We start from the raw sequence: 16,645 nt of genomic DNA on the forward strand, positions 1-16,645 counted from the left end.
AACCTAAAATTCCACTCATGAGAACCTGACTGATCTCCTTTTTAACCTTTGGAAATAGATGATGTGAGGGGTGGAAGCGTCTATCAAACAATACTGACCATAAACAAACACAAAAAAAGTCAGACTGCATTGGGGTACCGCACTGTTCTCTCCCTCAGTCACCATGCATCGGAACAAACAAAAACAAATAAAAAACTCTAGATTGCTTAAGGGTACAACAATATTTCTCCCTTCACTCACCATGCATGGGAACAAACAAAGACAAGTTCTCCATCTTATATAACATTTAATTGAGACAAGTTTCCTTACACGGTAGAAAATAGGAAGATTGGAAACAAGCCGGCGTAGGGACCGCTACTCTAGGCTGAAAGACACTCACTCTCCCGCTACTGTATATAAAATGAGGCGACGCAGAGTGACGCGCACCATAGCCTGTTTTCTTGACAGCTCTTGGAGACCTTCTTACGTACCTCAGTCAATTCTTCACACCACTGACCTAAGAATCTCGTCTGATTAATGTTCTGTCTCGAATGATTCCTAAACCCTGAAGACGCAGAAAATACAATACAGCGGGCTTTCTTGACAGCTCTCGGAGACCCTATTACGTACCATTGACCTAAGAATCCTGTCTGACTAATGTTCTGCCTTGAGTGATTCCTAAACCCTGAAGATGCAGAAAATACATTACAGGAGGTTTTCTTATGTACCTCAGTCAATTCTCCATGGCACTGACACTCAAGAATCTGACTAATATTGTCTCGAGTGATTGCTAAATAAACCTTACGATGCAGAAGATATACTACAGTGGGTTTTATTGACAGACATCTGAGACTTGCTTACGTAATTCAGTTCATTCTCCACGCTACTGAATTAAAGATCTCATCTAACCTCGAGTGATTCCTAAATAAACACTATGATGCGGAAAATACATTACAGTGGGTCAGGAGTATTAGCTAGAAGTAACACTCGGAAACCCTATTTTCTAACTCGGTTCTATTCTTCACGCCAAAGACTTAAGGATCTTGTCTAACTGATATTCGGTCTTAAGTGATTCCTAAATAAATCTTAACGCAGAAAATATTACACTGCAGCACGTCAAGAATATTAAGAAGACCTCCAAAAGTTGAAAAGAAAAATTTACAGACTACGGAAGTAAATTTTCCTCCAGGTACAGCTGCCTCCGATAAAAATCCATGAAATCCTGTCTTTTTTTATCATAATGTAAGCAGAAAAATACCCAACATGATAATCGACTAATTTGTGCATTCCTGGGAGATACTTTCTTTGCAACGATTCGCGGGAAGACAAGTTATAAAAGAATGTAAGCACAGAGTAAGTTTAAGATCTGCTGGGAGTTTAGAAGCTATCAAAAATGCATTACGGAAGAGGTATCCTCCTTGTTTCTGATCTCCGTTACGTCTCAAAACAATACGTATACGATAACTCAATCAAACGTCACCTCACACTCGTGCACACACCGCATACAAAATAATAGTCTTTTTGGTTTCTGTGCGATACAAACACGCTTGCAGCACGACACACGACACAACACACAATGCGGTGGCTCTCTGACCCCACACAACGCTGCCGCCACCTCCCAACCCCAGCTTTACCCGACATTTGGATATGTTTTAGTGGACCCACAATTTGGGTGACCATGCTTGGATGGCTTGGTCTTGTCTTTGTGTTTTGTGAAGAAGGGTGACTCTGTGTTACTAATGGAAAGTGATTTTGTACCTAAATAAGAAAGAAAACTAAACATAAAATAGACAATGGTGTTCTGTAAAGATGAGTTGACATAACAGTGAAGAGCTTTGTGATTAAAAATAAAATGTTGCTTGCAGAGAAAATTTATATGAGTAAGAAGTCTGCGTTTTTATTTATAATGATGGTTCTGTTTAATAAAGAAGGCATTGTATTTGTGTTTTCAAAGTTAGGGACAGCTATGTGTTAATAAGACTACTTTTGTATGCATAAGGAAAATCAATTGTGTAATAACAAGAAAAGTTGGTTTTGTGCTTAGAGTTTGTTTGTTAATGAGGTAAAACAATAAAATTAAACATAGGAAACATGCTCTATAGAGATAAGGGCAACCCAAGAGCATCAGAATGTGTAAAATAAACTACCTAATGACCCGCAATGCCCCTAAGCCTGACCCGGCCAGCAGGTGTGAATCAGCCTAGGTTTGGGAGCGACTGCAATCCTACACACAAATTTTTAGGGGCCTCTACTGTGCCCCTAAAAATCATATCTTACATACACCTTGAGGGGCTTTTTGCTCACCCCAAAACCATAAATGGAGCACGCGCACACTGACACACACACACACACACGCACACACACACAAGGTTCTTGGTGCGTAAGAATCAGCCTATTTAAATAGTGGTGCGTATGTTTGCATAATGCTGTGGCTGTGGTGACAGTGGTGGTGATGTGATCTGCCACAAACACACGGCTATAATGTGGTGTGTGTCTGTAGAGTGATTGGTCGTTTTCTCATTATGTGTAGGTAAAGGAAACATCTGCTTCCCTATATTAATCTGAATTGAAAAGTAAACAATATAATGATTGCTGATTCAACAGGACCTAATAACTAGTGAACGCATTTCAATAACTTTGAGCAGAGAATGTGAGCTAAACCGTAAATACGTTCCATCATATATACAAAATCGTTTTAAGTAGCATCCTTCAGAAATCATTTTATACATAAGCAATGTTCCTCAAAATCTTATCAGGTTATTTCACTTTAATGAGACAGTGTGTGTGTGTGTGTGTGTGTGTGTGTGTGTGTGTGTGTGTGTGTGTGTTTCCACCATGGCACAGACACGCAGCCACACCACACACCAGTTACCACCACAGCACAAATGGAGAAGAATTCCTTGGGTTATGGCTGAGAGGTGACGGCCTATACAAGGAGGAGGGAGAGAGACAACTAATCCCAAAACCAGGCAATTCGGACCACTCTACTCTCCTAAGGTTACACGCAGCGGATGTAGCAATTTTTTCACTACATCTCTGACATCAACAAAGCACTCTATCACCCCAGTATTATGTGTAGGAAGCAAGAAACTCAAGCTTCCTCAATTCTCCCTCCAACTCAACTTTGCCTTTTAAATACCAAGGGAAAGGAAAACCCTCGCCTCCCTCTCTCCTTCCCGCACTGCCATCACCTGCTCTCCCAAGCCTCCCCGTGCATGAAGCAGCTACACATTATCATTACTTGGCACCACACACTACACATAATTCTCATGACAGTATTATAAAACTTTTAAAAACTACTACATATATAATCATTCCAATAGAATATAATAGAATCTATAAAATATTACTGAACATATATGTATTACCTTTTCACGTATAAGTATTAAAAATCGTAATAAAAATCAAGCTTCTAAATAATGAAAATAATAATAATGATAATGACTAATAATAATCTCCAAAGATGTGATAAATTTCCTTACTCCTCTAAATGCATAATGAGAATACACTACACGCCTCTACGAGAGTAATACACGATAGCATGTCACAATTCAGAGCCGGAGTAGCAGCGTAAAGGAAGAAGACGTCACTCCGAGGCTTAAGACGTACGTACATTAGCATTAATCAATTACATGGAGCTACACTTGCATAATGAAAGCTATCACTAAAGCTGCCGAGGCCACCAGCGGCCCACCAGGACGCGGCTGGCGGCTGTCTTGCGGCAGCTCGGTGGTGAGGCGTGTGGCGACTGCTGCGCCACGGTGGGTCAGCCGGACCACACAGCCAAGGCCTCCTGCACTCTCTTAACTGACTAGAGAAGGACCATTAATGCAGACTTCTCCTAACGGACTGCACACATACAGACTCAGACCTGCTTCTCTACAGGCAATGCTATCTATGCCGTTGGAGGTGCTTATTTAGGTCTTGGCTCCTTCTGGTACTTACTGACTGAAGGAATTATTCTTTTTTCAATACTATTATTGATCACGCTGTCTAGCGAGTGAGTTACAGGGAGCAGGGCCTAAAGGAGGATCTCCAACAGCAGGAAAACACTGACTGCAGTCCTCAGACCAGAGGCTACAAACTGAGGTAAATACAAACTTTGATATAATGGGGCATGCACTAACTGTACGTAGATACATCTGTTTGCTATGAGAAATAAACACTTCTATATTACCAGTACCTAAGAGTAATTGGTTCACTTAACATGATTTGTTTCACACCTCAGAACGCAGGCTGCAAACTGAGGCTAGTATATGAAACAGATGCGATATGGAGAATGCATCGACTGTATAAAAACATGTAAGAATGCAAAACGAACATTTCCGGTAATACTAGAGATGCATCGGCAACTTAAATGATACGAAATGATACGTTCTGAAGAGTAAACCTAAACAGAGCGGCAGGAACACAAGGTAATCATCAGTGGTTCCTTACCGGACACTCTTCGTCAGGTACACAACCAAGATTTGGAATATTCTGAGATTCATCAAGGTATGCTCAGTAAAGAAAGATACAGAACTTTGGCACATAATTAAAGTGGGGTTCAGCATACTATGAGGAAAATATAAAACAATCCCTTCACTGCTAGGGGCGATATTCCTTAGCCTGTTGTACCTAAATGAGGAAGAAAAGTACAAAGTCAAGCACTGCCGCACCGTCACTCACCACAGCACCGTCTTCACACCCATGCCATACCCACAAGTGCCCAGCCACACCCGGTAATCCCACCACATCCCTACATCGCCTGGAAACTCAAGGTATCCACAAATTTGCACACAGAGCGAATGCACACACACACATACACACACACACACATGCATACTCTAGCACCTAACATGGCCATCTCCTGCCAGTAATGATGAGAAGACACAGCCAAACATCACACCTCTTCCAGCACAGATGTTCCTCTATTCCTCCTCACTAAAGTAGAGAAATACACTCCAACACACAGTGACTTCGACAATGGGAGAAAACATCCTATCAAAGTCATGGCCATCAAAGAAAAAATATTTGACAAACTTGAAAAAGAGAAAAAAATAAATTCTTTCTAAACATATGTACTTTGGCAAAATTCCTAGAGGCTGGTGCTTTAATTTTGGTGATAAAATTGTGGTGACTTACAAAGTAAAGAAATAGCAAAATACACTAAAAAAGATAAGAATGACCAGAGAAGCTGCAACATATGGCAAAAATGAGGTATTGTTGCTTACAGCACAATCTACCTGCTAAAAAACTATATCATAACACATCACCCCAACAAACGGTTATTTCCTTGTATTGGTATCATGATGCACCACCGTCACACCCACCCGCATGAGCCTGCCAACTACACTCCCATGCCTCCAAGGCCTTCCTCACACCCTGGCTCTCCTTTGCGCTAAAAATGTAACAAGATGAATGAGTGGCAAGTCTGTCTGTGCTGCAAATATTCCTAAAGACAACTCTGCAATGAAGTGTTTGGTTAGGTCAATGCAATACCTGTCTCTGCTACAAAAGTATCCAGATGATTATTCCTAAGGTGACGTGTGCTAACTGGGGAGTGAGTGAGGAGTGGGTGAGGCTTCTTGTGCAGCTGCTCCATAAATACAGGAAATGCAAAGATAAGCACGAGTTCAAAATATTGAGTCACACGTGAAAGGAAGCAGTTTGATAATACTTGAGGATAAGACATCTTATTCAAGGTCATTCATTTAACAGACCCAAATATAGTTATTTCAAAGGAGGAAGTGCATGTAAACTCTGGACGTCAAGTTGTCCATGACGGGAATCTTACAATAAATACAATGGTAACTTAAAGTGAGCCTTGGCTGCGTTGTGCTGACAAACAAACTACACTGCCACTCAGCAATGTAAGGAATTATATCATTGAGAAGTGAGTGTAAATAAAGAAGGATCCTGTAATAGTGTTCTCCTATAGGGGATCATCACAGGCATCATGACATGGCACAGAGAAGAAAATGGCAATGTCAGTGTCGAGGAGCTCAAAAGTCCTCTAGTACAGTCTTCATTAAAACCAAATCACTTGGTTTCTTGATGCCAAAAGTAGATGCTCTCTTGGCTGCTACATCCTAATTATACACTACAGCTACTGTGGATCATTAACTAGTGAATCCTGTCATACAGCTACACACTAGGCTCCTCCTGAGGCCTGAGATGCCTCCACATTGCAGTAACCAAGCCACAGACAAGCACTCTTGCAAGCAGAACTTAATGTAAACACGCCTACTCTTGCACAAGCTCACGTAGCAATGCACACAAACTTTTTGATACGCATGACATCTGCAAGTAAAAACTCTTACACATCAAATCACATGTATAGTGGCTGAGTAATATAAAATTCTGTACAGCTAGACTAGCAGACATACACTTTCTCAGGGGAAGGAGAGAAGCACAGCCTGTCAAGTCCTGTTGCAGAGATCAAAAACATCATTCTAGCGAGTCATGGGAGATTAAAAGTAAAATCCCAGTGCATATTGTCTTATAACAGAAACTGGAAACCTGTGTCCACTAGAGTCAAGTTTCCCTGTAGCAGCCAAACACCACCCATACCATGCAGTCCTCAGCACCCCACATATCCAGCTTCCCACCAACCCATAGCAGACTGGTTTAAACTGCACACACCTCCCATTACTCTCCCCATAAACCATGACACACCAGTTCCTATGACACCATAAAATCACTAATGGGTGAACTTTTTCTCTCTCTGCCTACTATCTCTTCTTTTCCTCCTACACATCTTTGGTCCCTTCCACGGCAAAATCTGTTACAATGGACACCAAATATTATATGTATATTTACAGTAAAATTCTGGTTTTGCTCATTTCTCACTTTTGTTCATGTGAACACAAATTAATGTCCCTACTTGCTAAAACCACATGAAGAAAAAGCACAAGGCAATACTCCACCTGCAGCTTTTGTGAGTGACTGAGACACCACCACAGGGCGAGCCTCATAATGTCATTCTTTAGTATTCTTTTGAAGGCTTGCACTATTAGTCTTCCACTGGGCACACTCACATAGGTCATTTTTGGGAAACAAACTTAGTTTGCACTCTTCACTCAGCCCTTGGTCTGAGCCCCAGCAGGCACATTTGATAAAAAGAAAAAAAGTTTTAATATTTCACTTTGTGAAATCGTCTCACTCTCTCACCACATATACCTAATTTAAGACACATGATACAAAGCTTTATTCTCTACAAAATTGTAGAGTTACATAAAGCTCCATTTTAGACTCCAGCAATGCTGGCTTCCTCTAATACAAGTTTTTGAATTGACACTCAACACCTCGAGGTACTCACATTGCAGAGCCCCCAGGACCCCGCCGGGTCCTGCACCAAGTGACACTCAGAGCACAGGGGCTGCACAAGAAGTATTCATTACCTGGTGAAAGTGAGGTGAAAATAAGAAGGTATGGACAAGTGAAATAAAGAAAGAGTCCAAGTATTAATTGCACCTCTGAAAATGAATCAGAATAGGAACAGAAGGTTTGGACAAACTCACACAACAAAAGAAAACTGTCATTCAATCCTCTCACAGCTCTGAAATAAATAAGATAAAACCAAATAAATAAAAGACCTCAATGAAGAAAAAGGATAATTTAAGCTGACCTTTCTCTCACAGCTCTAAAAAATAAAAGCATAAAACAAGAGGAGAGGAAACTTGCAATCATAAAAGAAAAGAAATATAAAAATCTTAAGCTCAACATAAAAGAAAAAGAAAAGAAGAAAAATTATGACTCCAGCAACCTCTTTCCTAAGGCTCTAGCACTGTGCAATTACTAATCTCCTCTGCATCACTCGCTTTCTTCTCCTCAATGGGCGGCTCTTCCACCTGCAGAGGCACACGCACTACAGCCTTCTCGTAAATCGGGTTTTGGAAGGTGTCAAAGCGTCGCCCTAAACCAAGCCTCATCGGGTACTTCTTGCGGTAGACGATGACGGAGATGATGATGATGAGGATGAGTGCTGTGAGACCTGCGCCCCCGATGATGATATACAGCTTCAGGTTTTCCTCCAGGTTAAAGTTGAGAAGGTTGGAGAATATTCCGCCACTGCTGGTTGTCTCGGTGGAGTTGAAAGACGGCTGCAGCACATGATCTTCGGTGTCGTTTGAAGGGTAGTCATCACTATCCCAATCAATGTCAGAGGTGGAGGTGCTGTATGTCTCCAAGTCCACCTCCTCCTCCACCTCGTCTTCTATCTCACCCTCCATTTCTGGCTCTGAAGTCGCACCCTCCTCCATCTCCTTTGCCTCTTTCTCCTTCTTTTCCTCCTCCTCTGCCATTTCTATTGCCTCTTCTGCCGCTTCTTCCGGTGTGGCCTAGAAGTGAAAGGAAAGTTAGGTAAGGATGATGAAGCTGCCTTGCCTCCGTCAGTAATATCACATCGACAACAAAAATCGTAGTCTATATATTATAATCACTGCAAAATAAGAGTGGGGGCATCATCCTCATCAAATAATATCATCAAAAAGACAATGAAAAACGGTGCAGCCATTTCTGTGATCATGAAAAAAAGAAACGAAGCATCAGGTTCAATTATCTAAGCAAGTGAATACCCCTGAGTCCTCACAGGTAATATAATAAATAAATAAATAATAAAAGAAAGACACTATGCACCATCTTTAAATTCATGAAGCTACTGGTACTGCAATGCTTAATCATGAAGGCCTGGCACCCAACACCTGCGGCATCCATCCCTGGGGAAGACGGGGAGAGGGTGGGGAGGTGGTGAGTCAGGGGGCGGGAGGAGGGCTGGTGGTGTTGGTGGTGCTGTTGCTGCCGCTGCCACGGTCATGCATCAAGTGAGGGAAGGACATAGCCACCAGGAAGCTGCAGGATCGCATCTTGCCCGTGGCGGAAGAGGGACAACGCACTTAACCTTCCCTCAACATGCATGCTTATTAAGGTGGTAGAGAAAATGAGTGTTACGTTTCATTGGTCCCCATGCAAGACTGAAGGAAAACAGTTATGTACCCCCAACGAACTTTTAAAAGAAAGGCCATGTTAGTAGTACAGACATTGTCATTACATATATACCACCACAACCTGAGGAAACAGTTACTGCTACTACAGAATAAATGTTCAGACATGATCAAATACATAATGATTGCATATGCACTCGGAACAATAACACCTACACACGCAATATGAATATTTATCACTCATGACATGCGTACACACATGCGTCATTCATGCAAGGGTATTTTCTCAACATATCTATAGAGAATTTTGCACTAGCCTAACCAAGCCTACAATATCATTCTGCATCTCATTTATGAAAGGAAACTAGAGTGTCCCTCTCATTTTAGGGTGTTTACTCCACCAAGTTCACAAATGCCAATATAAAAGGGATTCAGGTGGTACTGGAAGTGGTGGTAGGGATGGCTACTGTGGTGGTGGTGGTGGTTGGGACGGGGCGGGGGTGGCAGTAAGGGATGCTGAGTAGAGAGGACTGGTTGGGACGCACTCACCAGCTTCACCTGCTGCTCACTGTCGTCACCTGGGCTCAAGCTAGTGTCATTCTCTGGGGCTAAATCAGTGACATTGGCACTGTCCACACTCTCTACTGAATCCATTGGGGCATCAGACATCAGTTTATCCTGAAAGGCATTGAAACTTGGACATCTTTCTTTCACATGATGTTCTGCTGGCACTGGGGACAATGAGTGCAGTCATCTAGCCTCCTAGGCTCCCTTTCCTCCCTCTCTCTTCTATACACTCTTTATGTATATTTAACCAGTACAAAACAGGGGAGTCATGCAGGTTCTGCCACACCATGGGAAGTAAAGAGCCTCAGGCATATCTTAGTATTGGGACACACTCCTGCTCAAGCTAATTTTGACACAGGTACACACACACACATACACACTTATACACACACACACACACACACACACTCCCTCTCACAGGTATGCAAGCTACATTCAAACAACCACAGGTACACACGCACCTGAGCTCTGAGCAGAAAGCCTTTAGTCCAAGGTAGAATCCCAAGAAGAGAGCAAAGTTAAACGAGAGTCAGATCTGGGTGCCACAAATGCAAACCACGACATCAGTTTAATTTTATTCTAGATAGAGGGTTTTATTAAGTTTAGTTTGGTATGTTTTGTAATCAAGGAGTTAAAAATAATCTTGTTACTCGTCCACCACAATTACATATTCATTTACTCTGGTCTAACTAACAGTAAGTGGTTTTATGACGTTTGACAGAAGAGTAGATAAGGATATAAATGTAGCTGATGAGTAAGTAGATGATTATTAACCCCTTGATTCCAGAAAAAAAACATCATCCTAAACTTAATATAACCTTCTAATAATGATATCCCGAATAAACTGAAACTGATGGCATGGTTTGCGTGTGTGGTACCAAGCATGAGTGAGTGAGGAACCCTCCATGTTATTTGTGGCCTTAGATCCCAAAGTGAGGGAGTGTGGTGAGGTGGTAGACACTGGTGGATGACAGTAGCAGGTGTGGTCAGTGGTGGCAGCAGGTGTGGTATGCAAAAGTAACAGGTGAGGTACAACAGGGTAGCAGGTGTGGTAGGCAACAGTAACAGATGAAGGTATGATGTGGTGAGAGGTAGTAGCAGTGTGGTAGGAAATGGCAGCAGTGTGGCAGGATCTGGTAGCAGGTGGTAGCAGGTGTTGAAGGTTGTGGTAGCAGGTGTGTCAGCCAGCCCAATTTGGTCCTGATCAGTTGGTTAGCCAGTAAAGTGTGCAATGTTCACTTGTCAGCAGAAACCTTGCAGCACTTTCATCATCCAAACACAAACTTCACTACCAAATCATTGTCATACCAGTAAAAAAGTCAATCATGGGAGGAAAAACAGATTCAGTCCCTCTAAGCAAACACACACACATTCTAAGCCAAAAAATAATGCCTTGAAAAATCACAGAACCCTCTTTTTGGAATGAGTATTTTTTGGGGGGAAACTCCCTTTAAAGGCAAACTTTCTCAACACATCAGTTTTGTGGAGGACAACTGCAACACTCACCTTGTCATGCAGGCACACGGGCGGGTCACTCCATCCTCCGTCCTTACACCTTAGTTTGGGGGGACCGATGAGGCTGTAGCCGTGGTCACAGGAGTATAAAGCCACCATACCGGACTCCAAACGCTTGAATTCCACATTGCCATGCTCCAGGGAGGGAGGGATGAGGCAGACAGCTGCTTGTGAGGTTATGGAGAGGGAGCCCTTCTTCGTGAGTGGGTTAGTGTTATGATACACCACAAACACAGCGTTGGCTTCAGTCTCCAGCTTGTAATTGTTGCTGTAGGCCGGACACCACTCCATGTCCCACCGTGGGTTCATGAGGGAGCCTTCAAACACCGTAAGGTGAGGTCGGATGTCCTGGGAAAAGGTGAGAGTGAGGTGCTTGCGCTGCTCAGTGTTCAGCTTCCACACGCATGTTTCTGGCAGCGACGTCAATTTAAAAGTGTGCTCCACTTTCTCCACCAAGTCGTCAGAGGCCAGGATGCCTTCAGAGCAGGTGGGCATTAGGCAGTGCGTCTCTGTGCCCAGCAGAGTGGTGTTGATGATGCACGAGTCACCAGACTGAGGAAAGTTCACAAGGAAGCCACTGTCACAGTCTGGGGGTACCTCCACCTCAGGTTCATCACTGATCAAATTCAGGGTAATGTTAAAGGAGGCAATGTATTCACATGCATTCTGCCCCTCCTCCAAGTTTAGGGACGTGTCCTGGCGGAGGTACAGCTCAAACATCCTTCCTGCTGTGATCTCCTTGCACTCCTGGCAGGCTGTTCCTTCTTGGCAGTCTCCACAGTCCGCAGAGATGTGGTTGGCTGAGTCTGCCATGTATATCATTATGGAGGAAAGGCCCTTGAGCCGCACTCGGCGCAGCTGCACCTGAAGGCGATGAGTCACAGGCGCCTGGTAGCACCTGTAGCAGTGCCTGTCTTTCATGTCCTTGAGGTCATCTGCAACACACACAACAGTCAGCTACCTTCATTACACCAATCTATTAAACAATAAGATTAGATGAGGAAAATACAATGGCATTCACAGTTAGTATGAAGAGTATTGTTATTGAAAGGGCTTCTGATGCTAGTTGTCAGAGCAGCTATATCTCTCAGGCAATATTTCTCCTTGTTCTTAAGACATGGTCTCCTTTTTCTTAAGAAATGGTCTCCTTTTAACCCCAAGACTACATGACTAAACTTTAGATATATTTGCTTTGCTACATCATAAATATAAGATTAAAAAGTCACAATGGCATTAGGGTTCAAAGGACAACCACTAGAAATAGAAAAAACTGCAATTGAAACACTGAAATAATCATAATTTACAAGTATATTTCACTGAGTGGCTAATGTGCACTCACTGAAGAGGATGGTGTCTTGCTCTAGTGTGCTACATTCTCCGGCCACACGGGGGAGCAGAAGTGTCAGGAGCACCACCAGGGCCGCCACCCCCACCCAGCTGTGAGTCTCTGGAGCGACCATCCTTGCTGCCTGGCTCCAGCAGCTCTACATCACCTCTACATCACACCTGCAACAAATAATACATATGAACATTGAACTAAAAAAGTTGTTGTGTCCTGTCCTTGACTCTCCCATAGTGCAGCAGCTGATTTGTGAAGTGTACATATTTCCAGCATCCATATTAGGCCTTTATTTCCCCTCAACCACTACCTAGTTTCATTCCTTCAAATGTTCTTAATGTTCAAGTGTATATTACTAGTAGTTGTGTGAAAGAATTCAGGAAAAAAAAACTGTAAAAGTGAGACATCCTTATTCATCATGATTTTTTTTCTAATATTCAAAGTTGACATATGTATCTATGTTTTTACTTTAGTCCAGAATTAGAGAAAATGCATAATAAGTTTGTTACACAGCTACGTCAAGGAAACACAAGCACTGACTACCGCACATGACCGCACACATCCATGGACATCCCCCTGGGCCGCCCTTCGCGTTGCGGTGCCCAGACGGAACATGGCAGCAACATGAACCAGGAAATGACTACACGCCTACCCACCAGAGCTCACGTCCACCACTCACTGTGCCTGTTGTCTCAGCTTCTCTGCACGCCTGGGGAGGAGGTGTGGGCACGTGCACGGCCGTCACATCCCAGCACGCCGCGGCACACACTCCCCTGGGGGCGGGAGGGAGGGAGACTGTGTGGTCTGTTTGTCTGCCCCAGTGAGCGGCTCTTACAAAGCACACCCTCTTAACCACGTCCTTGAGAGCTGCCACACCGACGAGCCTTGCCCTGAGGAGCCCAGCTGAGGCACTATCCTCCCTTAAGTATCTCCACTCAATGCCACTTCTCCCCCGTCACCCCAAGCCCACCGTGGCACCGCTCGCAGGGCCACACGGAGGCTCCCTGGCACTAGCTGGCACTGGACTGGCGGGGCACACCACAGCCACACCACCCACACAAATAGGAGCGGATGCAGCTGCTAGAATTCCCAATTAACCCTTGACAAGGACACTCCTGTCTGCCTGGGACCATAGCCTCCAACCTTACGGCGGCCAGGCACATATATTTGACAAGGCTTTCGTAGGCGTTTTGGGCATTTCCAGGGGTAGCTTAATGACCCTGGTGGTTGTGTGACCCTTCTTCTGTACCATGAATGTGAAAAACTACTCATGAAAAAACGATTAATCTCCTTTACGGCCTTTGGAAATAGTTGATGTGGGAGGTGGAAGCCTCTGAGAATACCGTCTGCCTGCTGATGCTGCTCCTCCAGTGTCGCCGCCCACTCCCACCACTCCCATGTGTCACTCCCAGCCTCCCACGCCCCCCTGAGTCATCCTGAAGACGTACATCCCCCCGAGTGTACCTGCAGCAAGCCGGGAGTGGGGTCCTGAGGATGATTCACGCCATTGATTCCGTGCGGAGGCTGGCAGGCGGCGGCGGCGGCGGGCAGGGCAGACTGACACACCTCTCCTCCTCTCCTCTCCCTCCCACACACCTTCCTTCCTTCCCTCTCCTCTCCTTCTCCCTCTCTCCCTCCTCTCATTCCCTCTCCTCTTGCTGTTCTTCTATCCCTAAGGTTCGTTCCTCTGTGGTGTATTGATCGGTGTGTTCTTTAGTTATCATGGTAATGGCTTTAATAATGGACAGACTGACTTTCCCTTCCTTCCTTCCCTCTCCAGCTCCTTCTTCTCGATCCCTCTCTCCCTCCTCTCATTCCCTCTCCTCTTGCTGTTCTTCTATCCCTAAGGTTCGTTTCTTTATGGTGTATTGATCGGTGTGTTCTTTAGTTATCATGGTAATGGTTTTAATAATGGACAGACTGCCTTTCATCCCGGCCTCCTTCCTCACTATTTCTTCTCTCCACCCTCGAGACATCTTCCCACTATACTGTTCTATTATCCCTAAGCTTTATTTTGTCTTTTTTTTTTACTGAGCGGTGTTCTTTAATCATCAAGGTAACAGCTTTAATAATGACTCGTGCGCTGCCTCTGTTCCCACCCACACCCACCCACACGTACTCTTCTTCACACTCCTTTGTTCTTCTGTTATTTTACTTCTACATACATCAATTCCACTTATTGTCAATCGGCTTGTCGTTTAATAATTATGATAGCTTATATAACAGACTGATTGGCTTGCGTTTCTATACCGATCCTCCCACAATAGTTATACTCTTTGTCTCATTTCTCCTCCATAACTTCCCCCCTTCCCACTTTTCCTCTCTCATTCCTATGCATAGTTAACTACCTAGCATGACTCATTATCGATCGGCGTTCTCTAATAATTACAGTGGAAGGCTTCATGGAGTGACTGCCTGGCACGCGCGCGCTTGAGTGTAACTGCGTATTCCTTTTCTTCTTTCTCCTCCTCCTCTCTCTCCTTCCCCTTAACTTTCCGGGTATAATGTTACAGTATTCCTACGCATCAGGTTGGCTTTACTACCAGGTGTATGATTGCCGGTGTGTCCCTGGCAATATATCCGTGTCTTCAAGGATCATTTAGGTTCTCAGTTGCTCAAAGATAACACGGCCTTCATATCCTCAATGCCTCCCTTGTTCTTCACGTTTGTTTATCCTTTTAGCTTTTTGTGTCTACTCCACGGCCGCTATCCTCTCATCTGGCAGGCTTTGAGTGCTTTATTACTCTCATATTGGTGTTTGTAGACATTATCTTTGTGTAACAATAGTTTAGTCATGAGCTGCGGATGCGTTTGGGATGTTCTGCACGAAAGATGGGAAACTTATAATATAGCTTCTTTTACTCTTTCTTCGCTGGATATTTACGTATTAAAGTCAATAAACTATTAATCAATCAATCAATCAATCAAGTCACCATCTTTTGAACTATAGGTATAATGAGTCTTTTATCACTCCTACTGGTGTCTGTAGACTGTATTTTTGTGTAATAATAATAATTCGATGCAGTCATGTGAGATCTGCCGGAAAGATGGCAAACTAGCATAGCTTTCTATTTTCGCCGGTTATTTATGTTTTACAGCAGGCATCGCGTGTTTTATTGTTCATATTGATGTTTATAAAGTATAGAGTTGCGTAATAATTATATCATAAGCCGCAGGAGACTGTATATTGTAGCTACTGTGAGTGAGTGTGTTTTAGCGGGAGGGATGTGCCTATAAAGAACGAGGTGATGGCCCAAGTAACCTTAATCTTCCCCTCATTCAGCACGTCATGAACCTCCACAAGGACGTAACATCCCTTCTGGCCCCACCTCAGCCACTATCAAGGAGACTCCCATCTTATACAACTACAAATATAACAACAACAAAAATATATAGGTCAAAAGAACATGCCTCCTCTCCTCACCTCTGCCAATATCAAGGAAACTGACACCATTTTTACTACAATATAACGAAAAAAAGACATAAGAACATTAGAACATGCCTCCCCCATGCACCTCACCTGCAGCCACTATCATGGAGGCTCACCATTTTACAACTCTACAATATTTAACACAAAAATACACAAGAACATCTTTATAAGAACATGCCTCCCCTCCTTACCTTAATTACTTTCTATATCAATAACTTACCAAGGATATAAGACTGTTACCATTATATACAGAATAACCAAAAATACGTTAACAATGATCGGGCCATAAAAAGTTAGGCCTATACTTTTCATATAGGCCTAGCTATTCTTATCTAGTTATTAGGAAGTACGTTACGATAAGGACTGTGCCTCTCTCAATATCACAAGGAGTATAACCTGGCATAGGAATGGGATTATTATGTTTTAGTGCTATTAGTAAGTATACTGTAATAGTAGGCCTAGATCATTGCTAACCACTCCATGACTGCAATTATTAAAACTTCGCATGCATACAGACGATTTAACTATCAAATATGAGAGAAAAAAAACAAAAATAGGAAGCAGTAATAGAGGGAACAAATACCCAGAGTAAATTTCAGTGACTAAGGCCTTAAGTAACCCAAGAATAGCTATCAAACGGAAGAAAGAAAAAGCAAAATAAGTACCAGCAATAAATATCCAGGGTCAATTTCAATGCATACAACGATCAACCATTAATTCCTCAGCTTACCTTCTCTGGCTGCTGTCTAATATACCACTAACACCACTGAAACACCAGCACCACAGCGGGATCCTTATAGGCAAGACCAGGTGAATGTTGTCAATTAGTACCCAGCAGGTGAGCAGGAGCACGTGTGGGAGTGTGCGTGTCTCAGAAAGTAGGCAGCAGGG

The 16,645-nt window shown here is 43.4% G+C and overlaps 1 protein-coding gene across 4 annotated transcripts; it reads right to left on the reverse strand.

The window, feature by feature from the left end:
- Positions 1-266: 266 nt before the first annotated feature.
- LOC127005022 (uncharacterized) lies at positions 267-16,503 on the reverse strand. 4 transcript variants are annotated; one of them, XM_050873466.1, is made up of 6 exons: positions 13,789-14,323; positions 13,004-13,097; positions 12,325-12,491; positions 10,977-11,920; positions 9,453-9,581; positions 267-8,300 (listed from the first exon to the last, which is right to left on the reverse strand). In XM_050873466.1, exons 3-6 carry the CDS (start codon positions 12,443-12,445, stop codon positions 7,734-7,736), a joined length of 1,761 nt encoding a protein of 586 aa, XP_050729423.1. In that variant the 5' UTR covers positions 12,446-12,491; positions 13,004-13,097; positions 13,789-14,323; the 3' UTR covers positions 267-7,733. The 4 variants fall into 4 exon arrangements, with proteins under 4 accessions (XP_050729423.1, XP_050729424.1, XP_050729422.1 ...); XM_050873467.1 differs by lacking the exons at positions 13,004-13,097; positions 13,789-14,323 and adding an exon at positions 16,485-16,503; XM_050873465.1 differs by lacking the exon at positions 13,004-13,097 and having other exon boundaries at positions 13,789-14,321.
- Between the last annotated feature and the right edge of the window lie 142 nt (positions 16,504-16,645).

Source organism: Eriocheir sinensis, chromosome 29 (genome assembly GCF_024679095.1).
Source record: "Eriocheir sinensis breed Jianghai 21 chromosome 29, ASM2467909v1, whole genome shotgun sequence".
Classification (NCBI taxonomy): Eukaryota; Metazoa; Arthropoda; class Malacostraca; order Decapoda; family Varunidae; genus Eriocheir; species Eriocheir sinensis.